This window comes from Rhyacophila brunnea, unplaced genomic scaffold, assembly GCF_057557595.1.
Source record: "Rhyacophila brunnea isolate RB1 unplaced genomic scaffold, BYU_Rbru_1.0 scaffold_12, whole genome shotgun sequence".
Taxonomy (NCBI): Eukaryota; Metazoa; Arthropoda; class Insecta; order Trichoptera; family Rhyacophilidae; genus Rhyacophila; species Rhyacophila brunnea.
In genome coordinates, this window is record NW_028232774.1 from 22,120,579 (window position 1) to 22,147,354 (window position 26,776).

General features: G+C 34.4%; 2 protein-coding genes across 7 annotated transcripts in view; one reads left to right on the top strand and one right to left on the bottom strand.

Annotated features, from left to right (window-relative positions):
• Positions 1-14,998, bottom strand: part of LOC147077913 (5-oxoprolinase) — a 37,562-nt gene extending 22,564 nt beyond the window's left edge. Inside the window, exons 1-7 of one of the 5 annotated variants that reach the window (XM_085960949.1) lie at positions 14,893-14,998; positions 10,926-11,105; positions 10,280-10,471; positions 9,055-9,193; positions 1,972-2,145; positions 1,084-1,285; positions 880-977 (exon numbers count right to left, since the gene is read on the bottom strand). In XM_085960949.1, the coding sequence (XP_085817075.1) occupies positions 880-977; positions 1,084-1,285; positions 1,972-2,145; positions 9,055-9,193; positions 10,280-10,471; positions 10,926-11,099 (979 nt within the window). In that variant the 5' untranslated portion in view covers positions 11,100-11,105; positions 14,893-14,998. Of the gene's footprint in view, positions 1-879; positions 978-1,083; positions 1,286-1,971; positions 2,146-9,054; positions 9,194-10,279; positions 10,472-10,925; positions 11,106-12,684; positions 12,782-14,697; positions 14,831-14,892 lie in introns of those variants that run through there. The other 4 variants (XM_085960950.1, XM_085960954.1, XM_085960953.1 and 1 more) reach the window with 4 other exon arrangements.
• Positions 14,999-15,275: 277 nt separating this feature from the next.
• On the top strand, positions 15,276-24,941 carry LOC147077914 (serine/threonine-protein phosphatase 2A regulatory subunit B'' subunit gamma-like). 2 transcript variants are annotated; one of them, XR_015072252.1, is made up of 8 exons: positions 15,276-15,511; positions 15,652-15,994; positions 16,974-17,139; positions 17,875-18,063; positions 20,524-20,660; positions 21,764-21,977; positions 22,290-22,505; positions 23,555-24,021. XR_015072252.1 is itself a non-coding variant. In XM_085960940.1 (7 exons), exons 1-7 carry the CDS (start codon positions 15,466-15,468, stop codon positions 23,786-23,788), a joined length of 1,329 nt encoding a protein of 442 aa, XP_085817066.1. In that variant the 5' UTR covers positions 15,276-15,465; the 3' UTR covers positions 23,789-24,941. The 2 variants fall into 2 exon arrangements, 1 of the variants encoding a protein (XP_085817066.1); XM_085960940.1 differs by lacking the exon at positions 22,290-22,505 and having other exon boundaries at positions 23,555-24,941.
• Positions 24,942-26,776: the final 1,835 nt, after the last annotated feature.

Here is a 26,776-nt window from a genome sequence, read left to right on the forward strand (position 1 = left end):
AAAGATGTAAAATTATAGTATTTTGAAAAAAAATTTGTAAGTACACAGAACATTTCTCATTTTGAATCCTACAAAATTATAGTATTTTTGGCATATTTAGTGTAAAATTATAGCATAATATACTAGTACACATTTTTCGCGGAATCATTCGGTTGGTAACATTGAGGTGATGTTGAAAAGAAGTCCATCATGCAGTTATGTGTGATAGTACTTTCATCACGAAAAACAGCCATTTTGAAACCGGTTTGAGGCAAGCTATGCGCATACTACACATGCAGTGCGCTGCGTTCATTTAGTAAACAAAAAAATGCAGATATGTAGACAGGGCTAAATGGACATACACCGGCGCAATCATGTCTAAAACCTAGGAAAACCTTCCTTAGGTCATCCAAGGAGATTTAGAAACCATCTGCGGTGGAAAGAATGACAAGGTGGAGCTAGAGATGCGATTATGCAACCTTCTCAATGGTGTCCAAAAAGAAGCTGCCATCTGGGGACACGCACAAGTAACTAGATCTAAAAGCAATATGACGAGTATTGGTTAAGGGATTCTCTGATTATCCTTCAAACTGTGACTGTGGCACCGAGAAAACTTTGGAACACATGATGGTCTGACTGTTTGTTGCATCTAGCAATACCATCGATGATATGTTTAAAGTCAATGATGAGGTCATCACAGTGGACATGGCATGTTTGGGAACAGTCTAGGCGTGTCTCTTGCTCGGACACGACAGAAGAAGAATATAAATAGAGTTTGTGAGACCCAAAAAAAATCCCTGACTCTAGTTGAGCCCAATGAGAGCGTGTATGTTGATTAATCATCAGTAGCCAAGATCCATCTGTAAAAAATATTTCTAATCTATCCATAGTATTATTTACCGATAACAGGTAGATCCGTTTCCTTCTTGTATGTAGTAAGTGCATAACCAACGACACCACCAGCCGGCCCAGAGAGTATTGCACGAGACCCATTGAATCTAAAACAAACGGTTGTGTTAGAGACCAAAGAAAATAAATATAGAATCATGCGCAGAATAAACTAATAATAATGCCATTGAAATATTTATAATAAAATATACTCACGTGTCCATTGGCGTGAGGCCTCCATCAGACTGCATAAACAACACATTTGTATTCTTTAATTTGTCAGAAAATCCTGCTGAAAAGCTGGAGAGGTAACGTTGTATGTGCGGTGTCAGGTACGCGTCAACGCACGCTGTGAATCCCCGGGCCACTGCACGCACCATCGGCATTACTTCATGGGATAAAGATACTTGAGAAAATCCTGAAAACAAATCAACAGGTTAGGTGTACGGCAAAACTGACCCAACAAAAACTAGATCAATTTCTATTTGAATAATTAATAACTAGTGTGAAACTAAAAAAAATACTGACATAATTGACACTGTACTAGATAAAAAGAAGGTTACTATGATATAGTATTGGATATATGTATCGTGTGACATAAATTATGTACAAGGTAGCTGGGATCAAAAATAAAGAAATTATGGTACAAACATGAACAATGTAAAGCAGTGATTCCTTGCATGAATGATATCTCTCATCTGCAAATGTAAAGATTTTTACAAGTATGTGTCATTTTATGTGTTTTAAATGGTGAGATGTTCTGTTTTTAGGTATAAGAACAAACATCAAATTTCAATGGAGTTTCACTAGTATGTGTAATTTTACTATCTGTATACACATATCACATTTTAAGTGCCCAGTTTCTTATTCAAATTTAATGTTCAATCTATCACCTATGGCTAACTTTACTCTAAAAGGGAGCAGTAGTTCGAATAAGGTTTGGGAAACTATGATAAATAGGATTAAAATCACCGTGAATATAAAGAGTGACACTGTAAATTGTCTTCAAATGTGTCGATGTATGTTTAATAAAATACTTGCATATTCGAATTGATAGATTTGTTTCTATTATGAATAGTAAAAAAATAATTATTAGTTACTAACCCAACTCTCTGGCGATTTTACCGATTTGTACTTCATGTTCTATGAAGGTATAGCTGTGAGCCATCAATACAGCAACACTGTTAATGTTAGTCCTTTGTTTAAGATCTGCAAGTGCAGTTCTGACAGCGATTGGATCAAATTCCTTTATAACGAAAAGCTTTTCTCCTGTTGTCCCTGAAAAATTAATTAATTTATTTATTAAGTTATATTGAGTAATTAGGAAAAGACTCAGGACAACACCACACTTTGCGAGGGGAACAAATACAGGGTTCACTATGATTTCGTCACAAATGAGAATGGACTATGCAGATCAACATCACGAAAATGAAGAGTTAGATGTGGTTTGGCCATGTACTTGACTGTCTTTGGACCTGGTCCTGTTCAAATCAACCAGATTATGGGTTTATGGAATGTCATTACAAACAATTTACAGAGTATCCTCAGTGGAGTACAAGTCGCGAGTGCAGAACTACAGGGTTCTAAGTGTTTATTTTTGGAAAAACAAAAGTAACAATGAGGCAGCTTAGAATACTAATACATTGTTAGGTTTGTTTTGTCAAAAATAAACACTTAGAACCTTGTAGTATTAGGCTTGCGAAGAGGTAGCATGGACTGAGAAGAATTTCTAAAAAAATAAAAATGAGGTATCTTCACCAGAAACCAAGAAACAATACAATCTGAATAATATATTTTGTTAAAAATCAAAAAGTTGGATATCCAGTGTATATTTCGAACAAGACATTATATTTTAAGTAAATGAAATATTTTCTGAAAACAATACCTAGTTTCAAATTAAGGTATGTTTTTGAGAACCCCGGGGTTCCAGCGGCTAGCTCAGGAGTCCATCGAACCCCGGATTCACAAAAAAAAGAAATTTTAACGGTTGGAGTGTAAATAAAACACAGTCCTTCGTGCTCGTAACGTGATATTGTTTATATTTTACATTTTCTTAATTTTTAGTTTTACAAATTATATTTGGGATTTTTACAGTTGTAGTCGTCAGGTCCGTACCTATCGGAAAGGGGACGCTTACTGCCTTTTCTTTTCTTTTTTCAAATCTCGCGTACCTACGCCGTCCAACAAAAAGGACTCTCGTGATTGGCCAAATTTTATCGCCTGATTTTGATTTGACGAATCACGAGGACCACCTCGGCGCAGGCGCGCAGGGATTTTTACGTTGCCGGCAAGCGCGGCAAAATTTATTATATTTAAATACTTATATTTAGTCTTAAAATTATCTCTTCCATACATCATCATTTATACATTTTAAATTAAAAAAATTACTTACGTGGTTGAGCAAGGAATCAGATTAGATGTTTTATGAAGCCGTTTCTAGAGGTCATGGTTACGTTTCGACTTGAGCTACTAAATGATTATTTTACACCGGGAGAAGCCCGCCTGTAACAGGGGTGTATCATTCGCCCCATCTGGATTAAAGTCGAAAGGTACGCCCTGATCTCATCGGCCACCCATCCAATTCCTTGTTCATCCGTTAAATACATGGCATGATAAACAGTTTATAAAAGAATTCAACTACAATCTAACTATTCTAACATAAAACTCTATACTTTAGCTCTATTTTTATTATTTTCTATATTTATTTTGGGATTATTATTTTCAGCTCAAAGCAATGCTTTCGCGATACTTTTGAATAGGTCAGAGTTTGATTTAATTTCAGTGTAGTACATTTATTTTGTGTTACTTTGTTTTAATTAGGTTTTCTTGTTATTTTATTCGTTTTTATTAGTCAGCGGAGGGGTCGCGAAGCTGCAGTCTTTGACTCTCGCGCTTTCCAATCTTTCTTTTGTATTCCTAGGGGCTATATTCGTAGACGTTTGGCCCTCGTTCGGAATTATTATTTCGTGTTACGTTTTTCTTCTTCTGGTGCAATAGGAGCGTACCTCGTTTGGCGTCGTCTGCCTTTGCAACCAGGGCGTGGTAGTGGCGTTACTATTGAGCCAGGCTCGTTCCGAGCAGCGGATATCTTTCTGTGGAAAGTTTTCCACTGATCTGCTGGTCTCTGGAGTATCACCTCATAGATGGACAGGTACTGTGTCTCCATCTGTTCCTATTACTGCGGGCAAGGCATCGTATAGCGGTACAACGGCCAGGCTCGTTGACGGCGGCACGGCTCTCCCACAGGTAATAGGATGGATGTTTACAATAAGTATCCTTTTCCCTTTCCTTTTTTTTTTATAGATGGTTATACTTCGGAAGTACCTCTTGTTGTTTCACGATATCTTTCAGGCGTCACGTCCCTAGTCTCTCCATGAACCTGCGCGAGAAAGGAGAGTGCGCACTCTCCACACCATCAAGCTTTGGTATCATGAATTTTCGGCTACGCTGCCTTTGGATGCGCTTACTTCGAGAGGTGGCTCCCTTTGTGCTTCCAAATTGTCTTCATCTGTATTTATTCTTTTTCTTTCTTTAGTAATTTATTCGTTCATTAGACTTCCTGTACTTTAAATTTATTCGAATTTACTTTATTAATTACTCCTACCCCATACATTAAATAGCTACTAATTTTATATAAAATCTTCCCATTGTACTTATGGTACTTACTATCACATTTAATATTTTACCCTAATACCCATAATTATTTTGCAACATTGTATTGACTGTATAAATCACATTGATATTAAAAATTGAAATATTCCACCCTCTCATTATATTTATTTCTGAATCAGTACACTTAAAACTGTGTAATTAACTTTATTTTTAGTGAAACCCATTTTATTTAAAAAAAAATTGTTGTTTCGTTTTACGCGGCCCGACATCCTATTCCAAGGCGCGCCGCGCCGATTTACGGTGCCTCTCACGTTTTATTATTATTATTTTTTTTTTTTTTTATTATTGAAACCCCGTTGAGAAATTTACGGCTTATTGACTCATTTTTTTTTTTTTTTTATCACAAGCATACAATCTCTACTTTCATCCTTTTATACCTAATTTTAACTTATTATTAAAATTTAACATAACAACTAACACTTTGTCGAGTGACGCCTTATTATTCCCGTTCCGTTTTCGCTGTGTTAAATTTACGATTGGTAATTTGTAAAGAAATAATAGGGACGGTAGTGTACTATTTTCCTCGTTTCTCTTTGGATTCAAATTATTAACACGGCGTAACTTTGAAACAGGTTTCGCGCTACTGTAGAATATCGTCTTTCCCGTTTATAAAATTGTTTGCGATTTTCAATGTTAATGTTTTCGAATTCATTCATATTTACTTTATTTGAACGGAAAGAATTGGCGTCACTTTGCGGAGCGTTATTTTTAAAACTAGAATGTACATTTTTCTTACTAACGAACTTAAGATTATAGGGCTCAGAAAGTGGGTCCTTAATTAATTTTTTATCCGTAATTAGAAGAATTTCCGGATATTTACGATTATTATCTTCACTTTTAACTACACTGTTTACACTGAAACTTCCAACAGCAACTCGGCGTTCACCCTTGACTAGAGGGTTGGCGACTGGTCCTGCTTCATCTCCTCGTGGTCGAGCCTGCGCCCGTACAGCTTCTTCGATTCATCTCAGCTTGCGCGCCTTCTCAGCCCTCTTGTGAGGCTCCCTAGCCTCGCGTTTCCTTTTTCTCTCCTCACCGAACATCCCGTGGTCGACTAGGGTACACATGTTAGTGATACCCTAGGAAAATCGGCATTTTGCTCGCCGTTTTTCGTCGCGAGTGGGCCGTGGCCTCTACGAGCCCTCCTCGCTGGATACCGTCGATGATGTGTCTGGTCTCCATAGGTGGGATTTGTGCAGCCATTCGTCGTACTGGAGACGCGCTGGTGCTACGGTCTCCAGCACGACGCTAGGCGCGGTCAGCTCCGTATGTGGACTGTCTTCGAACACCAGAGGGCTCTCCCGGTTTGATGTTGGAGACAGCACTTCTTCTTCGATAAGGGTTACGTCGGAGTCCACTTCTTAGTTAACCATTTCTTGGTTGTTCCGGCTCCTGGATCATAAACTTTTATTTAGCGTTCGCGGGTTCGGAAGAATCCATGCGATTCTTCGAGCTTCACGTTGCCAAGGGCGCCATTGAGAACCCCGGGGTTCCAGCGGCTAGCTCAGGAGTCCATCGAACCCCGGATTCACAAAAAAAATAATTTCAAACGGTTGGAGTGTAAATAAAACACAGTCCTTCGTGCTCGTAACGTGATATTGTTTATATTTTACATTTTCTTAATTTTTAGTTTTACAAATTATATTTGGGATTTTTACAGTTGTAGTCGTCAGGTCCGTACCTATCGGAAAGGGGACGCTTACTGCCTTTTCTTTTCTTTTTTCAAATCTCGCGTACCTACGCCGTCCAACAAAAAGGACTCTCGTGATTGGCCAAATTTTATCGCCTGATTTTGATTTGACGAATCACGAGGACCACCTCGGCGCAGGCGCGCAGGGATTTTTACGTTGCCGGCAAGCGCGGCAAAATTTATTATATTTAAATACTTATATTTAGTCTTAAAATTATCTCTTCCATACATCATCATTTATACATTTTAAATTAAAAAAATTACTTACGTGGTTGAGCAAGGAATCAGATTAGATGTTTTATGAAGCCGTTTCTAGAGGTCATGGTTACGTTTCGACTTGAGCTACTAAATGATTATTTTACACCGGGAGAAGCCCGCCTGTAACAGGGGTGTATCATTTTCTAGGAAAAATATTTTATATTATATGAGGCGTCTAATAACAAAAACTGACGAGTCACATATTTTATGGTCAAAAACTAACAAATAATTTGTACAATAAGCTATGATTTATAACTTATAAAATGCACTACATGTCTAAAAACTCAATGATCTACAGAAACCATTATTGAAAATACCTAAAATAATGAATATACATTGGTACGACTGCATTACAAATACTAGAATTCGTGAGTGGACACAGCAGCCGTCGGTTCTCAGTGAATGTAATAAAGTATTGTCACAACCTAAAGGATTCCATTGCCGAGGCCGACACCCCCTCACCCTGCAGCGGTGCTAGAAAAGCGATCCACGCGCTGCAGGTCACACAAGGTGGGAGGCGCGAAATTTGAAGATGGATTGAGGGAAGTGGCACTACGTTGTGATTTCCCTATACCCCAATGCTAGTGCGTGACAAGTTAAAGTTAGTAAGCAATATAAATAAATGTTATTTTGATTATCATGTATTTATTGCAAAAAGGGGTTTATCAGCTAATAAAAATAGTCATTAAGTATATTATAATTTAAAAATAAAATACAGTAGAAAAAAGAAACTGAAGCTTGATGTACAAAAATGTCATTTATCATTAATATTGACTCATCGGTTTTTGCAATTAGATGCCTCATAATATGAGGCGTCTAATTACACTATAATAGAGTATCTAATTTAGAGAAGTTGTAATTTACCATACAATGTATTATTTTTATTTATTGAATATTGTCTCTTACAAAACATGTCATCATGCCATCACTTGCATTGCTGTTTATTGAGTATTGTCTTCAATAAAAATACCTATTGTATCTATGATGAGAGTGTGTCAAGTTTATCTCAAGGCAAGCAATATATGGATAAATGGCGTACCATAATACTTGTGGATACACCACGTTAACATAGACAGATGAAAATTAAAATGAATTATTACGACAATTGATATACAAATAATATGAATGCAAGATTCAGGTGCTCAGACTTTTGCTTGTACAGTGGAACCCGGATTTACCGTTCTCGCATAAATTGTTTTCCCGCCGGTGTACATAAGTGTATAGCCCTGTCTACATTCAGTCATTTTTTAATTTGCTAGATGAATGCATCGCACCACATCCGTAAACCTGCGCATTGCCTGTCTCAAACCGATTTCAAAATGGCTGTTTTTCATGATGAAAGCACTGGCGTACATAACTCCATCACTGATGGACTTCTTTTCAACATCACGTCAGTGTTGCCAGTCGAGAGATTCTGTGGAAAATATCTACAGTGGAACCCCGATCTACCGTTCTCGCGTAATCGTTTTCCCTCACGGATCGTTCATTTTTAAAAGTCCCGTCAAACACCCATAAGAACAATGTTAAATAATCCCGCATTAACTGTTCCCCGATTTATCATTTTCCTCGATCTATCGTCTAAATATTATGGTCCCATCACAAATATTATCCCGATTGACCGGTTTTATATTACGGTTGAATATTTTTCATTTCGCTTTCGTAGAATTGTATATGATACATACAGACCTTTCAGTCGCGTTGCTTTTTTTGCACAGGTCAGTTGGCATTCGGGCTTGCCTCGCATCTCGTATCACGAATTCGAAAGTCGCAACTAAAATACCCCCCATGAATAAAACTAGAACTCTAGCTGAGACGTCGAAAAAAATCCAGGAGAAACCCACATTTATCATTTTTTAGGGTCCCTTGAATACCGTAGAATCGGGGTTTCACTGAACGCATATACCTACTATTTATTATATATTAACAACTTAATTATAAATAGTTAAATCTGTGCGGACGACCGATGAAGAAGTATTGTATATGGTATTACAGCCTGCTTCCGACATATTTTTAAGATAATTACTTAAGATTAATAGTACAGTATCGATAATAAATATATGTTAAATTTGCTATACGATTGCACAATAAATGCAATAAACCTGCATAATACGTATGGAGTAGTTCTGAGGATACGGAGCATCTACAGCATATCTGGACCGCATGCCACCAATGCACACATAAATACTTAGAATTTTTTTATTCTAGCAATATCTCTTGAAAGTAGATGATTTCAAACATTTCATTGGCGAGGACTCGTTATTAAATGATAATTTACTGTTTATCTTGAAACATAGTTCTATACATCTCTAATATAATATTATAGATGTCGCTAATTGAATGGGTGCTCCATGTTAATTGTATAAAATTTTCATGGGTTCAATTGACTAAAAGCGATAGAAAAAATTTGGTTTATTATTATCTAACAATAATAATAAGAAGATAAGTGTCGGTTCCACAGCACACCTAGTAAATTTAACTTACTAAGGCATTATCAATATCAAAAACTGGCCAATACTTATATTTTTATATATTGGAAGAGTTTAATGTGTTAAGAAAATATTAATTACCAGTGACGGTTCTCCATCCAAGTCCGCCGATTTCTCGATCAGCCCCACCATTTAAATCGCACCGACCTTCAAGAGCCGGTGCCACACGACAGTCCACTTCTATTACTTCAGAATAAAGTACATCCGGCTTCTGAATTGCCTGCAAATTATAAACTATAACATAATCTCATATTTTATTTGATTATCAACAGAGTTATAGGATTCGGGATTATTATCGGATAAATAATTACAGCCCAACTTTTTTATTTTACAATTAACTTTATAGTAAAGTTGGAACTTTTAAGAATTTAATAGTAACATAATATATTAACTCTAGAATCGTGAAATCAAAAATATTGTTAAATAACGTAACTTGGAATTATAATTATTGTTTTCTCTCAGGAAAAAATAACCTAAAACTATTATTCTGAGTCTCAATTAATAATTTATAGAATTTCACATACTTTTGAAGCTTTGGGCTTGGCGGAGAGATTTCTTTATTTTATTCTAAATAGAGATACAGTAAATGATTCATTTCTTATAATATCATGTCAAACTAATTATGATCCAAATATCAATTGGTGGGTTTTTTTGGAGAACAAAAATTAATATACGGGGGGGAGTTTCATAAGTTCGCGGAATGGTGGTGAAAGTAGAAAATATTGGGGTTAAAATTATTTTTTTATTGTTAGGTAATCCTTTTTAGGGATACTTGTGCAATTTCAAGTTGATTGTTCCATTAAATCGCTTTCAATATTCAAAAGAACAAATGAAAGTCTATGATAATTTTAAAATTCTCAAATATTCAGCTCCATGCTCAAATTAAATTCCTCACAAAATAGGGAAAAAGTGTGAAAACTATCCAAAACTAAATGGAATTGGTTTATGGTACTCTTTGTTGTGGTAAAACCATGATTTACAAATGGTCCCGTTTATTTAAACAATGTAGAGAGTCATTAGAAGATGATGATCGTTGTGGAAGGCCGAGTGTAAAGGGTTACATGGAAAACATAAAACAGGTAACCGTGAACGAGCATTTTGAAGGCAAATCAAAAAATGATTTTTATGAAGGTTTAGAAAAAATAATCGATAGACCTAAGAAGTGTATTTAATTCATGTCCGAGGAGATTATATTGAAAAATACAAATATAAAACATATAAATATTCTTTTCTTTCTGTCCCATTCCGCGAACTTATGGAACTCGCCTCGTACACTATCTATGAAAAACATGATTTATCAAAGTACCAATTGAAAAATGTTAGGCCTAGCTTGATTTCCAATGTAGAGCAAATCTTTGAATCCTTTATTGATAATTAGAGCCATTTTTTCTCCTTTTCTTTCGAGAAGAGCATTTGTAGCTACGGTCGTTCCCATACGAATCCAGTCAATCAATGACGAGTCAACCTTTCCGGCTGCATCCAAAGCCTTTCCAGTTTCCTGTACAGAAATACATATTCCTATATATTTTAATCAATATTATTTACTATCCTTGATTTATAAACAGAAAATGAAATACAAATAAATATACATAGTGAGATTATAGTTATATATGTTATATAATATATATTAATGATCTTTACCGTTAATGACCGTAAATTGATAACTACTTTAACAACTGAGTATCTTGAAAATTTCCCCTTTTTGCAATTTCGATTCAAGGTGACCTGCCGCTAAACTAAACTAAACGATAAACCTAACACAACTCCACAATAAACAAGACAAGTGTGCGAGTGAATGACCAGAGTCTAGGAGTGCTCCAGGAGTACCATCATCAAACGGTTAGTGCCTGGAATCTCTCGAACTAAACCTCATTCAAATACAGTTCACTGAGAAATATCACAAACAAATAAATCACTAGGTGCAACAAAATATATAAATGAATATAACTTACTTCTTGCAGTATACGTCGTATACCCTCTCTCGGAGCATCCTCATAGTTGGCAGGATCTTCAGATAGAAGCTTTAAGGTGCGAACTTTACCTCCTGGACACCGAGCAAAAACATCTGTGAAAGTGCCTCCTCGGTCTATTGCAAATTGGAATTTATTGTTAGTGGTTTCTGCCATTTTTAACTGGAAAACAAAGGATAGATTTCCAACTTAATACAGAATATTTGTGAAGATTCGATACTCGATATTAAACATGCTATACTGCTGTAACAATAGATTTATTCTTCTATTTGTAAATATTAAAATTACAATGTGAGAAACTAGTGACATCTATAATTAGTACAGGTAATCCCCCGTTCATCGCGGGGGATACGTTCTGGACATGGTCACGATAAGCGAAATTTCGCAATCAATGGGGGATTCCCTTCATTGGCCTCTCTATGTTTATTGTGCAAAATTTGCGATTACATACTGTCAACTAATGCATTACAGCCACGTTTTACAACACTCTCACTTGCTCGTAATCTTCGTCGTTCTCTTCTAACAACTCCATGCATTCATTGTGAAGAGAAAAGGCCTTTTCAATGGTTTTAACACTTAACTTTCGCACGGGATCAGGTTTGGAGACGTCATTTTCTAGGGACGTATGGCAGTCCATTTCCTGCAGCTCTTTATTAGTTAAGGGTTCGCCGTGTGATTTTAACAAAGTCTGAATATCATCTACATCAACACCTTCGATGCCTCCGGATATGGCTATAACCTCTTTGATGATATTTTGAATATCATTTTTATAATCACAGTGAACTTCAACAATTTCACTGAACAACCTTTAGACTTAGTGACTTCATTTCACTCTTCGGCGATGTTTCTGATAGATTTCATAATATTAAATTGTTTCCACCAAACCCGCATGGCATCTCTATCACCTCTATCAGTTTCTTCGATGAGTTGAGAGAAGAAGACCTTGGATGCTTTAAATCCAGAAGCAGTCTTCTCCTCTATGGAAATAAACGTACGTGTTCGCATTAGTTTTCAATAGATTCCCGTCTCATCCACAATAAAAATTTAATTTGGTGGATAATTTCCCCTTTCCACAATTTACAGTTTTAAAAAAAGATCGTGATATAACGAATCCGCACTCGCCGGGGTCACGATGAACGGTACTGCTCAAATTATGGTATTTTTAGGCCATAATTTTAGCAGTACTATTAAAGGTCACTAAGCTAAAATGGTAGGGCATAGAGGGAAATGATTTTTTTACTAATTAAATTGTTTAGAATGTCATCTGCAGTGTAGTAAAAGTGTGTCAGCAAGAATTATTTTGTGACAAAGAAACAACCATATTTTTACAATAAACATCTGGCGGTGTAGCTGTAAATTCATCAGCAGAATAGAACAATAAAGAAGTACACAAAATAATGCAGTTTTTAAATAGACCCTTATTACAATGTAGGTAGTATTCATTTTTGAGACACACTCATTATACTGAGAATGAAATTTGTATGAGTTTAGAATAGTTTATTTTTTAAATGCTTTTGAGCCATTCACTCAACTCGTAAATGCTCTGTCACCAAATACAACACATATTAAGTAAAAAATGACATACTTATGAATTTGACATATCCATGGAATTAAAACTCACATATGCATGAGTATGCATATGTAATGGGAGCCGAGAGTACTAACCAAACAGTTATAATATAATTATGTAGCTAGAAAGTATTCACATTAACCAAAGCAATTAATCACAAAACGTACATACCGAAAGTTGCAATTATTACAGTTTATAAAAGGACATAAAACTGGATAATGAAGTAAGTAAATTGTTCATAAATTTACCTACATAGGTACATGTTTATTTATAATCTCATAATTATCTTAGTACTGTTTTAAAATCTTATCACAATGATGTAACTGTTTGTTATTTGTTTTCCCGATAACAAATATTTTCAGATTGTAATCATGTCATGATAAATGGAAGGTACATATTATTTTCATTTATTACCTAATTAATATATTTTTTATTCAATGGAAAATACACAAGATTTAAAAATATGGTTGTCAATATTAACAGAATTTGAAATAACACATTACTTAAAGCTAAAATTATAGTTCTTGGGAAATTTCGGCATGATTACGAAGTATAACGATATATTCTATAATTCTTCACCCGAATTGCGATGGATTTGAACTCACGTTCCGTTTGTGGATTTTTTTTATATATTATGTACTGAGCTGTTCCAAATGATGTATTTTAAATGGTAAAATTTGGTAAGTATCATAAAATAAGTAAATGAATTGTAAATTACATAAAATATTAAAATAAAAATACTTGCAATAGCTCTAAAGAGAAAAAATGTGAAAAATATTAGAGGATTAGTGAATATTTCATATTATGTAATTACTCAAACATGTATAATAATAAAGCAAATTGTATTTTGTAATATTATCGTCACTGTATAAGCCAATTGTCGTAACCCTCACTTTTTACCGCAGTGACATTTTGATGGCAATGGACTTATTGCATACTCTTAAGCCGCGTTGACACGGTCCAAGTACGATCCAAGTACACTTGGACCGAGTGCCATCCAAGTGCACTCGTATGAGACATCTTCATACTAATTATTCCTATCCAAGCTAACTTGGATGAGTAGGATGCAGTTCGAGTAGCTAAGATAGGAATAATTAGTATGAAGCTGTCGCTTGGATGGCACTAAAAGTGGCAGGTCCAAGTGTACTTGGATCGTACTTGGACCGTGTCAACGCGCTTTTAAACAAACTGGCCAAGTATCATAAATCCACAAAAAATATTTCATATCAAAATAATTCAAAACTATTTTTTAAGCCATTTGTAACTTAACAAAAAATATTCTAGCCAAATGCTGTAACCCACTGAACACAAGTCACTGATGTGTCAATAAAAGAAAATTCTCAATTTATAACAATATAATAAGTAAATCCAATGCCCACAGTTTTTTTTCACTTCCTGAACAATTTGATATTTGAGAGTTATGCCAATTGGCCTGTAAGTATAGTGACAATATTATTATAGACGCATTTTCAAATAAGTACATATTATTAAGTATATGTTTTTAACACATTATTATAATTATCAAGAGGTACACATTCGTAAACATAAACACATCTTATAAAAAATAGCGTAAATAGATACTCGATTTTCATGGATTTGATTATTTAATGCTGATATACTGAGCTAGTTTTTGTATACATTCTTCTAAGTTTAAAAAAAAATTACTAAATGGTGACATGTGACCATCAAAATAACATTGTGAATTTTATAAGGATTTTATAACACAGGAAAAAAATGTCATGGAAATATTACACAAAAAAATTATACAGCTATACTTAAATAGATACTTATTAATCCTCACATAATGCCGGAATTGAGTGATAAGCAAGCCCTTGTTCCCTATTTATTTTATAGCCAAGTTCACTATAGTACAAAATCGTTATCATTTAGTATTTCCGAAAACAATACCTAACTCGAATTTAAGATTTAGGAATATTAGATTCTTATTAATGAAAATACATCATTTTTAAAATCTCAGAAACATACGAGGGTATTGGAAAAAATTTGAAAAGCTAGTAGTCCTTCCATTGGCGGAATTTGAAAACGTCGGTTGACGTACTTGTTAGGATTAATTCGCAAGATTCATAAATGGATCCGTAGCTTAAAACTCCTCTTTAAGATTTTTCCAATGGTTTGTTTCAGAGGTATTTCAAAATTAGGTAGGTATTTTCAATAAAGACTTACTTGTTAGATAGTATTCAGTTGAGTTAATAAGACGAGATATTAAAAATAAACCTATTGGTTATTATTTATTATATTGTCTTCATAACCTACACTATCATAAGAAATGAAACAATAATAAGAGTCGTAGTGAATAGTTAACTAAACCGTGTCAATTGTGAAAGCGTATATAAGTTAATTTCTATAATAAGTAGGTACCTATGAATGTGTGTCAATCAATTATTTAATAATTTACCTACGTATAATACGTACTTTACTTATGATTTTGACAGACGTATTTGACGTAGGCAGACTTTTTGTAAACAAAAATAATAAGAAATCAACCAAAGACAATAATAAGGTTCGACTGCTAAAATTCCAGATGTATATGAAAAAAAGTCTCTAAGTAAAAAATTACAATAAAAAACCATACCTCCCACTTCCTAATATTAAAATGAAATTTTCAAACAATATCTATTACTAAAGAGATGAATACAACAATAGGTACAATTAGAATTTGAGAAATAATAATAAAATAAATAAAGTCCAACTCAATGTATTATTGTTTTTACTTTATGGTGTCGTCTGACATTTCATAAATTCTTTCGATTGGAAGATTAGAGGTTATCAGAGGTTATGCTTACCTAGAAACCGAAAATAAGACTATTGTACCTACCTATTTTATGTTTTTTTTTGCCATTCCATCTATAAATTAGTGTTCATTTGTTAAAATTAAAAAATAGTAATGGAATTAATTCATACAATATAGTAAGAATCTGTCAATAATCCATAATGGATTTAAAAGAAAAACTGCAGAGATACATAAAAAAAGTTGAAGGTAAAGGTTTAATGTCTTTTCTATTAAACATAGGTACTTACTATGTAGAATAATAAATAATTTATTTTTATCAGCGAATATTGAATAGTTGCCATGTTAGCTCTTTATTATTCTTCTTATTTCCTTCAAATATATTTCAGAATCTCCAGATTATGTACCGCCGGAGCAACGAGATGCCGTGGAAGAACGACACTTTGAATCCATTTATAAACCTGCACTAGTTGCGACAGAAACTTCTTATAAAAGTATACCAAAGTTCTATCACAAGTTACCCACGTCTGAGGATGTCCTGGGACAGAAACTGAGAGAAGAAGCTCGAGCTCTCTTTGTGCAGAAGAAAAACAAAGAGTTATTGGATAATGTAGAACTTAAACATCTTTGGTCATTACTCGGTAAAGGGGAGATGCTTTCTGATGGAGAGGATTACTACTTGAGTTACTCAGAGTTCAAAAAGATCGGTGAACGGGCGGAGGATAAGTATAAGTAAGATAATCATTTATAATTTTTTTTGTCGGAAACAGTTTATCCCATGTAGACAATTATATTAAATACCTTTTTCCGACGGCGCAGATGCTATTCCATCTAATAATTGTTAATAATAATAAGTTTTATATTTTCATACATTTTGATGCATCATTATCACAAAATTTGGTCTAAAAAGAAAGTTATAAAAGGTCATGCGGTCATCTGCGGCACTATTACATTTTTTTTTAAATTTTGTTGACGGTCATCGACATTATATACCGAGAGAGCGAAAATGTTACCACAGTCTTATATCTTACCAGATATAATAATATTATAAGTATATATACTATATGACAAGGCCCGTAAAAAAATTATATTAATGAAGAACACATTGAATGTACCATGTAAGATTGTTCAATTCGGGTCGTCGTAAAAATGTTAGCTTAAGTTAGTTATCCGTTAAACAACATCCTCAAAGATATTGTTGAGTTTTGGCATATTATGCAGGAGGAACCGTATGGCCATGGGCCACTGCCGGCAGAGCAGTGAATTACGTGTTACTAAGTAATGTAGGGAGAAGGGCAAGCGGGTGTGTATAAGATTTTGCCATTTTATTTAGATTTAATTGACGCATCCGGTAAAATACTCCACATGATTTAGTTATAATTTAATTACATCAATTCATATTGTTGCTGACATCTTGAATTTCGAGTATCAATAGATAAACTTAAGATATTCAACTATTATGAGTTCAGTGTACTACTAAAATAAAGCGACTCTGTTGGCTGGGCCATGTTTCAATGATTCAAACACAAACTGAGGTGGTTGGAATGTGTAGAAAGGGGCACATTACACTTGACGTTTATGCAGTGACAGGAGTTTGTGACAACCTAAGTCGACTTGTTTAATGGAGATGACCAAGCCCCATATTGGGGTTTTTTGCCTATCATAATAATATATCAGGAGTTTTTTTAGTATCTTTTATCATTTTTTGCAGGAATTTCTTCACAGCCACTGTGTTTGCGAAACTGGAATGTGAACAGCAAGGCTGCGTGTTGGTCGACTCTCTATTCAATTACGTCATGAGAAAGATATGGTTCAATGAAACCAGAATAAGCCTCTCCGTTTATGATTCAACTGGTCAAGGATATCTCAGAGAACATGTAAGTAAATCTTCGATCAATTAAAAAGAATTATCTTGCTGGAATAATAATTTTATTCTCAATCTTGATTGATCTCTAACTCTTATCTCTCACCAATTCTCTATACAGTCACAACAACTCCCTAGGCCACTTCAACTTGGATTGGTTGGAGCCATGTCATTAGGCATTTTCTCAATGTGACCCGCACATTGCAGTAACTTCTGTAATTCTGTAAATCACTACTTAAAAAATATTGAGAAACATATTATTTCCATTCAGTCTTATTTATTGATTTAATTCAACCTTTATACTAAAGTGGTACTTGTGCCTAGCTGGTTGTATATTCGCCGATCATTGTCATGAGTTTGGGTTGTGAGAAAGATTGATGGTATGTTATTACGCTCTTTATATGTAAAATCTAAAACTGAAATAATTTACAGTTTTGTATATTATGTGCGATTGGTGAAATCTCGCTTAATTTAAATGTCTCTCGAAAGGACATAATTGTATATTTTTATCTGTTGACATTTTTATTATTTAATTAAAAGGTTCTACTAACAGTTGTCATTGATGTCTCAATTATTTTGGCTGCATTGCTTAATTTATGAAAGTTTAATAGATATCAATTGAAAAATGGACAAGCGAGTTGTAAATAAATCAAAAAGTCATGCCTGTACAGGGAGTTTTATGAAGTTTTGTATTAAAGAATGTTTTTTTTATAATGTGAGAAATGTTTGATATAAATTTTTATTGCAGGATCTAGACAAGTATATTGAAGATCTGGCTCCGACATTGCCGGCGTTGGATGGTCTCGACGCTTCATTTGACAGTTTCTATGTGTGCACTGCGGCAAGGAAATTTCTGTTTTTCCTCGATCCCTTGAGAACGGGCCGAGTTCGAATTATCGATATACTAGCATCTAATTTCTTGGATGATCTAGCAGAAGTAAGTGCAACAAAATTAATAATATAAATGCGGGAATACTTATTATTAGTAGTGGCGTTACATCCCGGTGTGGGCCCCGGCCATTGCTAACATTTCTCTCCACCATTTTCTCTCCATTCCCCTGGAATGCCAGTTGGCCACAGAGAGTCTAGAGCAGTGTTTCCCAACCTTATTTGCGTCATGCCCCACTTCAACGCTTCAAAAATCTCCGTGCCCCCCCCCCCTGCCCTACCAAAATTTCATAGTTAACTAACAAATTCTGAAAAAAAAATGAATTTCTTCAAATAACAAAAAATGCAGATAGGCAATACTATTTTTAATTTAACTTTCGTAAGTAAGTACCTATGTATATTATATTAGATGTACAACTCGGAAGAAAATTAATGCGATCCTTGTGCTTGATGTGAGCTGCAAAGAGTTTTTATGTGAGGTTACTGATTTGGTCAATTTCAATCATAAATCTCCACAGTTTGTGATGGCAAAACGATTTCTTTTTTTCAGTAAAAAATCATTTACAGCGCTAAATTCCGCCGCATTCAACTAAATATTATGATGGGAATGGCAACAGTAATTTTCTCTGAAAGTCATGGTTGCAATATCAAAGAAATATTTTCGAAAAAAGTACAAAATATTAATGATTTGTACATTGCCCCCCAAAACATTCAAATTGCCCCCCGGTGGGGCGTACGCCCTGCGTTGGGAATCACTGGTCTAGAGGTCTTTTTATACCAAAATTATCTATCTAAAATCTTTTTCTATAAGATGTCAGTAAGTTGATAAGGCATTATTATGTCTTCAATTTTATTTGAATAGATTAGAAATGGATTACCTTTATGAACCTTTTCGAGAGATTCAACCATCATAAACATTATATTATACAAAAGCGGCAAAGCGGTAAAAAAAAAAAAATGGTAGTGGGAGGTTCTATTTCGAAAACAAATCCGCTTATATAATAATTTGTTATTGATGTTTTACAGCCGCGGGTTAACAAAATCTAGACAATGTCACTGTCTTCCGTGCACATTCCCCATACCTAGAAACTCCGCACTTTGCATCTAGCAATGAACAGCTGATCTGTATCTATAAGTACAAATGCTCACTTATGAGATGATGCGACCTTACATAATTTTATTCTATGTACATCAACACTGAACAAAATTGTGCCACAGGCGACATTTTAGGTATAGACAGTTAACTTTATAAAAGAAGTGAATGGAAATTTAGCTCTCTACTAGATTGGGAGAGGAAATAATATTATGAGGGTGGTCCGTAAAATAAGGTCTCCAACTTTTTTTCACAAAGAAAAATACGTTTATTTGCAATGAATTATACATTGTTGGAAAGCCTGGACTTTCTACTATTTTTCTACATAATTGCAGTCGATGCATTTTTGCATGCGGTGTAGCATTTTTCGTATACCCGTGTCATAGAACTCTCCCACCGCAGCGTGCAAGTAGCGTACAACCTCTTCTTACAACTCCTCGTCGGTTCTGAAATTTGTCCCACCCAGGTGTGACTTTAACGCAGGAAAGAGATGATAATCACAGTGACAATTGAATCCAAGAATTCCTCGCCCTCTTCTACATAGCAATCAAGGAATTCACGGGCCACTTCAACTCGTTGCTGTTGGTGATCTTCGGTGAGCATTTTGTGGACCCACCTTACACACACCTTGTTATAATGCAAACGTTCTGTCAACATCTTGTCAATAGTAGTCTTACTGACATCAGGGATCAATTTGCACAGCTCCCGAAGTGTCACCCGTCGATTTTCAAGCATTACCCTCTCCACTTTTACAATCGTTTCGTCTGAAACCGATGGACGTCCGGCACGTTGTTCATCATGGACGTCTGCACATCCATTTTTAAACTCCTACACCATTTTCGCACGTTTTTGATGTCAATACGCTTCACATAACTGTCGATAAATTTCTATAGGCGTAGTGTCCTTAGCACACAAAAAACGAATAACATAACGTAACTCACACCTGGCTGTAGCAGCGAGTGGCAGCTCTACCGCGAACGGCCAACAAACCAAGACTAAGCGTTGTAGACAGCTCGGAGTGGTGGGGATTTGCAGGTGGAAAACCAAGCTACACGCCAGTGTTGCCGGATCTTGCGTTAAAGCGTTCCTCGCGACTCCAGAGCCTTGGAGACCTTATTTTACAGACAACCCTCGTATAATAATATAATGATAGTTGTATTGGCTCTGGTTGAAAACACAACCAATTTTAGCGATATAAACCTACTTACTATACTGCTAAGGCTTCTCGACGGCCCTTATCATCTGAGCCACGATCCTCGGTCATTACATCCCGATGAAGATGGAGAACTAATATACCATTCACTTAAATATTTTGTTTTTTTCGATCGTGGGACGGATTCAGACACAGGGATTGCTAGTTGATGTATATCAAATTATAGTATATCTCAATTTTAATATACACTGTTATTGTATCAGCTGCATGAAAAAGACCTACCAAAGGAAGTCCAAGACAAGAATTGGTTTTCAGTCCCTTCTACGCTTCGAGTATACGGCCAGTACTTAAACCTTGACCGGAATCACAATGGAATGCTGAGTCTCGATGAGTTACAAGGGTTAGTATTTTACTTTTTGAATACAGTAACAATTAATATCTGTATGTGGTATTTTTTTATTAACTTAAATATAACAAATAAATTGACTTTCAAGTTTTTCTACGTACTAAAGAAGAATGAATCAATTTTCAGTATTGGTGGCAATTCAATTTAAATTCTCATAATCAAATAAAGTTAATCTAAATTTTAAATGAGGAGCCTATTTCCAAAAACTGATATGTCCACAATGAAACGTTTGTGTGTTTTTGTGTGTTATACGATACGATTGGTTTTAATGTTAGTTTTTTGGTGATAATGTAGGTGGAGGAGAGAGAAGGTCATAGTGGTTAGTTGGTTTTGAGGAGTGTTTATTGATCGATACAGGAATACAATAATATTTTAATAAAGATGACAGCGTGAGATTATGTACTGGTGAGATTGATATGATAAAAAGATTGATTAAATTAATGAACTGAGAGACTTGATTCGAGTGAAGGACTCGTGACAGTAGTAGTGCGTCTCGTGATGGACTCAATGAGTTGAGTGAGGATTCATGCATTGTTCTTCCCATTTACACAAATGCAGTACATATATTACAAGAGATATTGTCGCAATTAAACAATCATAACATACCCTACTAATCTAGTTATGATTGAGGAAATGCTGACTATTATAATCGCTCTATTGTTTTGTTTTGACAAAAAAACATACATATTAAAGTGTGTCACTCATTTAATGCTGAGTGGTATGATTGCTACAGTTTTTTATCCATTGAAGTATATGTAGGTACTTTCAAATCAAAACAATATGCCTATATTAACCTTAATTGCAATAAATATAAGTAAAATAAATTTTGAACATATAGTCCGCATAGCTTAGTTTAGATCTTTTTAATTTATCGCTTTCTAAAAGTCGTTATGCCACATTTTCATATGGTTTTGACAGATTTTGGAAGTTAAAGATCTTTACATATTTTGTGAAATTGTATAATAGAATAATCTACATATTTTTAGACTTCGGCGTCATATGAACAAATGATTATAGTGAGTCTTCGCTACTATCTACTTATGATAATTTGGTGAAAAACAAAACTATAAATAAGTGATTATCGTTTTTATTTTTAGGTATGGATCCGGCACGCTGACACGTGTATTTCTGAGTAGGGTTTTCCAACAGTCTCTCACATATGACGGAGAAATGGATTACAAGACTTATTTGGAGCTGGTCCTCGCTTTGGAGTACCGACAAGAGCCTCAAAGCTTGCATTATTTGTTTAGAGTTTTGGATATTCACGGACTGGGCTACCTGGATGGGTTCACGTTGAATTTTTTCTTCAAGGTGTGTATTAAATAAAATTTATTAATCGTATTGGTCTCTAGAATGCCTTGGTAATATTTTTTATACCTTTTCTATGTACACATAGCTATACTAATATTGAGTTAAAATTTTTGTTAGTTTCAAACTAAAATTACAATTCTAATTTATTCAAGTTTTATACTATTTCTTTTGAATATTTATTGAGGTTTTGCCATTTGGCACTTCAGGCACTATGCACACTCACTAATGGTAAATGCACACTGACAACAAATATAGTTAATTTTCGTTTATATAACAAATTAATACAATAAAATTATGTGAAACCCTTACTAGAGTGGCCGCCACCTAATCTTGCCATTTGGATAGATTTTTTTAAATGAAAACATGAGTAAACCAATCAAGTGCTTGGAATTTACTAATACAATTATACGGCGTACATGAGTAAACCAATCAAGTGCCTGGCTTTTACTAATACAATTATACGGTTTCGTATACACACAAATCCTTGTCACTGCGTACAATGGCAAGGTTATCTGGAGGATACTCTATGTAAGTAAAGAAGCAATTAATATTATAACTAGTAAACCACTCAACGAATCCTTATCCGTATATAGAACATACGTAACTTGAAAACACCTCAGATATATACCCGCTAGAATAGTCGATATATGAGTTCAAATCCTGTCAGGCATCGTATTTTTTTTCAAATGTGATTTTTTCTAGTGGGTGCAGTGGTGTTTTCAAGTTATGTATGTTCAATAATAACTGCTGTTTGAAATTTGAAGTGTTTGGAACAAAACCTCATTGTAGGTCTATTAAAATACTCTAAATACACTATCAATACATCCAGTAAGCACATTAAAATGTCATTACTCATGAACAATGGAACTAGGTAAAGTATTTGATAAAATTATTTTATCGGGAAATATGACAAGTAAATGGAGAACACTTGCAAAGCCTGCCTACCATCATTGGGCCTCATGGCCTGATGTAGTGTTATAAAGAATACTATATAGAATAATTTTAATGACCAGTTGACCTTCCTAATAACCCATTGCTTTACCCGAACTATCATTAGTATTAATTTTGGTACTGTTCGTAATAATTGCGGAAATAGCTGATAGCTGGAAATAGAAAATAGCTGATAAACTGGATTATTTGTTAGGTTAACCTAACCAAACCTAACCTAACCCAAACTAACAAATAATCAAGTATATCGGGTATTTGTACAAGTATATGTGTTTTCCGCTGTATTCCTGATAACCTAACAGTACCTTAATTTTTTAAACATTATTATTAATTGGAAATTAATCTCAAAGTATGATTACATAATGTATTAATTTTCTTGCTCCAGAAACGTTTGTTTGAAAAATCCTTGAAAAAAACTTTTATAAAATGAGACTTGAACCCGTATCCATTGGCACTTGAGTGAGAGCTTTACTATTTATTAAGATACCAAAGATGTCAATATCTCATTAAAAAAAAAGATATTCGTAATTCCGTCAAAAAAATAATGGCAATCAACTTTTATACTATTAAAATTTTTGTTATAATGTACTTGCTTAATAATAAGTTTTGTAATTAAATATTAATTTTAGGCTATCCAAGAGCAAATGGTCCAACATGGCACGGCAGCTGTCAGCTTCGAAGATGTCAAAGACGAGATCTTCGATATGGTCCGCCCCAAGAACCCCACCAAGATTACGCTCAACGATCTGATTAACTCAGGCCACGGGGGCACCGTGGTCAGCATCCTTATCGAGTTTCAGTGCTTCTTCACTTACGAACACCGCGAGGCTCTGGTTGCCAACTCTCCAGACTTCAGACTGTGATAATTTAAACTAGATAGTTCGACTAAATACTGTATTCGTCATTTTTGATGAATGTTTCTTGTAAGCCTATAATTCACAAAGGCAATTTGTGAACTGCATGGATCTGGCCCACTCCGAGCAAAATTGTGGAAACGTAAAAAAGTTGCATTTCTGCTGGTTTCCCGCAATAATATTTATATATTGACACCACCCACTCTTTCGATCTTGAAAATAATATTTCACAAAATTATATGAAAAAAAGAAATAAGAAACGTAAATGTTTAAAAAAAAAATGAAAAGTTAGAAACATCGAAATTATTATTATGTTCTTTAATTATAATCGTCACACAATACTGTCATTCTTCAGAACGTGGACACGGTCGAAAAGGAGAAAGGAGTATTGTTTATAATAATGCTTCATGTTCTACTTTGTGAAGTGAGTGATACACATATGAACAACAATGAAAAGTTGAGCGATGTCTTAAAAAATACAGGCAGTGCGTTGCACTTGCATGGTATTAGAGGAACTGCCACTGCTCTGTATGCACAATATTGTAATCCCATGGTGTGACACAGTCAAGTACCTAGACAGCAGACTCACCTTCCACAGCCACATCAATATCAAATGAAGACAAGCCAGAATAGCCAAAGCCAGACTAATCCCAATGATAGGTAAACAAAGCAAGCTATTCCTCAGAGGTAAGCTCCTCCTATATACAGCCATCATTAGACCTATCATAACATACGCCTGCCCCATATGGACCCACGCCCTAACCTCATTAAGATGCTAGAGACAGTTTAAAACCTATCCCTCCGCATGATCACGCAGGCCCCTTAATACGTCCGAGGTACAACCACACTGACCTAGGAGTAACACTAGGAGAACATATCTTGAAACTCACCAAAAAATTCTACACCTCCATGACAGACCACCCGAATCCATCGATCAAAAACCTCAAGGACTACGATGAAAACGTCCCCACCGAGTTCAACAGGCTAAAAATGTAAAATGTTAACGAAAGCTTTGGCGGGAGGCGCTGCCGGAAATTAAATAATACGATGTTACAATGAGAGAAAGCAAGACGAATAGATTTGCGTAACAAGGCGCGAGGCCAGCCGTGACGCGACATCGTAGATAATGAAAGTCCGGCATCGAAAGATTAAAATAGAATACACGCGTAAGAAAATAAATAATAAAAATTAGTACGTAAAGGTACGAAAGCCTTAGTTTACATAAGTAGATTTGTTGCGGGAAACAATGCATTTTTTTCCATTTCCGCAATTCCAATTAGTGTGTTCAGACCCTGGCAGTAGTGTATGAAGTATTAATTTATTACATTGGTTGTTATGGCAACATGTCAGGTGACATTGAATTCAAAATATTAACAAATCGTGAACATGGGACCAATTTTCAACAGGTACTTACCTCATAGTCTTATGCTTATTGACTGTTCTTATGAAGATTTACATTTTAAGATGTATATATTTGTTGTAAAGGTATTCCTCAAGTTATGTTTGTCACTCACAAAATATTAGATCACAAGCTAAATCCTTCACTTTTTGACCACTTTCATAATAATATGTAAGTCAATCAATAACAATTTATTTAGCCAAAAAAATATTTGTTTGGAATGTGCGAAATATTGTAAGTTGAGGAATACTTACTTGTATTTTGATATTAACTGAGAAACTCATACAAAATTGTATAAATTAAAATGATCGATTTTTGTAATTGAATCTTTCATTATGACAGTATTAATATATTATATCCCTTTGCCGCTTGATTTCTCTTTCTTTTATATAAAATAATTACATACAATTTATAACAATTTTTTTCTAATTTACACATTTCAATGAAGATTGGTTTCGACAATCCAAGTTTTTTCTTTCAAACTCGTTTCAATAAAACCAATATATCATAAATTCAATTTCCATTAAATTGACAGTATTAATTTTATCTTTTGATTCTTTTTTATATAAATTATGTATGGTAATAAAATTATAATTAAAACATTATTCTTGTTCTCTTTTTTCATAAACTTTACTGCTACCATAGTAACTTTCCTGTGTAAATAAACTTTTCATACCAAAGGCATAGTTTCCTATAATAAATAATTTTGTTTTTAATAAACTTGGGTACTTACTGAGAAAATTTAGTTCAACTTAAAATTTTGCTAAAATGCTGAAAATTTAACGAATAAAAGAAAATTATTAAAAATTCATTCAGACATAAAATAGCAAGATTGACACTTGTAGCCAAAGGTTTAATTACACCAGCAGACGTGAAGATCCAACGATCCACGCCGACCATCGTTAGGAATCTGCATTACAGTATAAGCAATTACACGCAACGATTAGATTGTGTTGACTTGATTATGATTGGTTTTACAATAAACGAAGTGTTACTATTATTAAAAATATAGTTTTACCAAAACTTATTTCTTCGTTAGATAGGTGGCTACACTGAACAGTATTCCCTCGCCTATGTAAAAACTCACTAACTGTACGGTCTGTATGTTTTATAGAACTGCAATTTCCTCAAAGATCCTATCTTTTAAATTGTTTTTCGAATACGATTGATTTTTAATGTTCCACACTATGTCTCTAAACTTAAAATAATTACAAGACAAAAAGAACTTTTTATATACCAATATTTTTAAAATTTCTGTTGAATCATATAACTTGACAATTCTATGTATTAATAAATACTTTTTTTTGTACTTGATAGAAATACTGAATAAATATTATAGAATACTGAAATGTCATTTTGACATTTCATATTGATTTCCATAGTAAAGGACGTATATATTAATAATGTAGTTACTAGGACCCCCTTAGCAACCAATAATGGTGAGTAGTAAATATTACTTTTAACGAATTTTTCCCGAAACATACAAAACAGAATTAACTGAAAATGAATTCAATTCTGCTTTAAGATGGCCAAAAGTATTAAAAGAATGCATTGTCGTTGTGTTCTGATATATTTTTAAAGTTTCAAATGTCTAGCTA

Bases quoted from the DNA above. Each gene is read 5' to 3' on its own strand.
- LOC147077914 (XM_085960940.1), top strand. From the start codon at position 15,466: ATGGATTTAAAAGAAAAACTGCAGAGATACATAAAAAAAGTTGAAG. The intron at 15,995-16,973 runs GTAAGATAATCA...CATTTTTTGCAG, and splicing joins CGGGCGGAGGATAAGTATAA to GAATTTCTTCACAGCCACTG. The intron at 17,140-17,874 runs GTAAGTAAATCT...TTTTTATTGCAG, and splicing joins AAGGATATCTCAGAGAACAT to GATCTAGACAAGTATATTGA.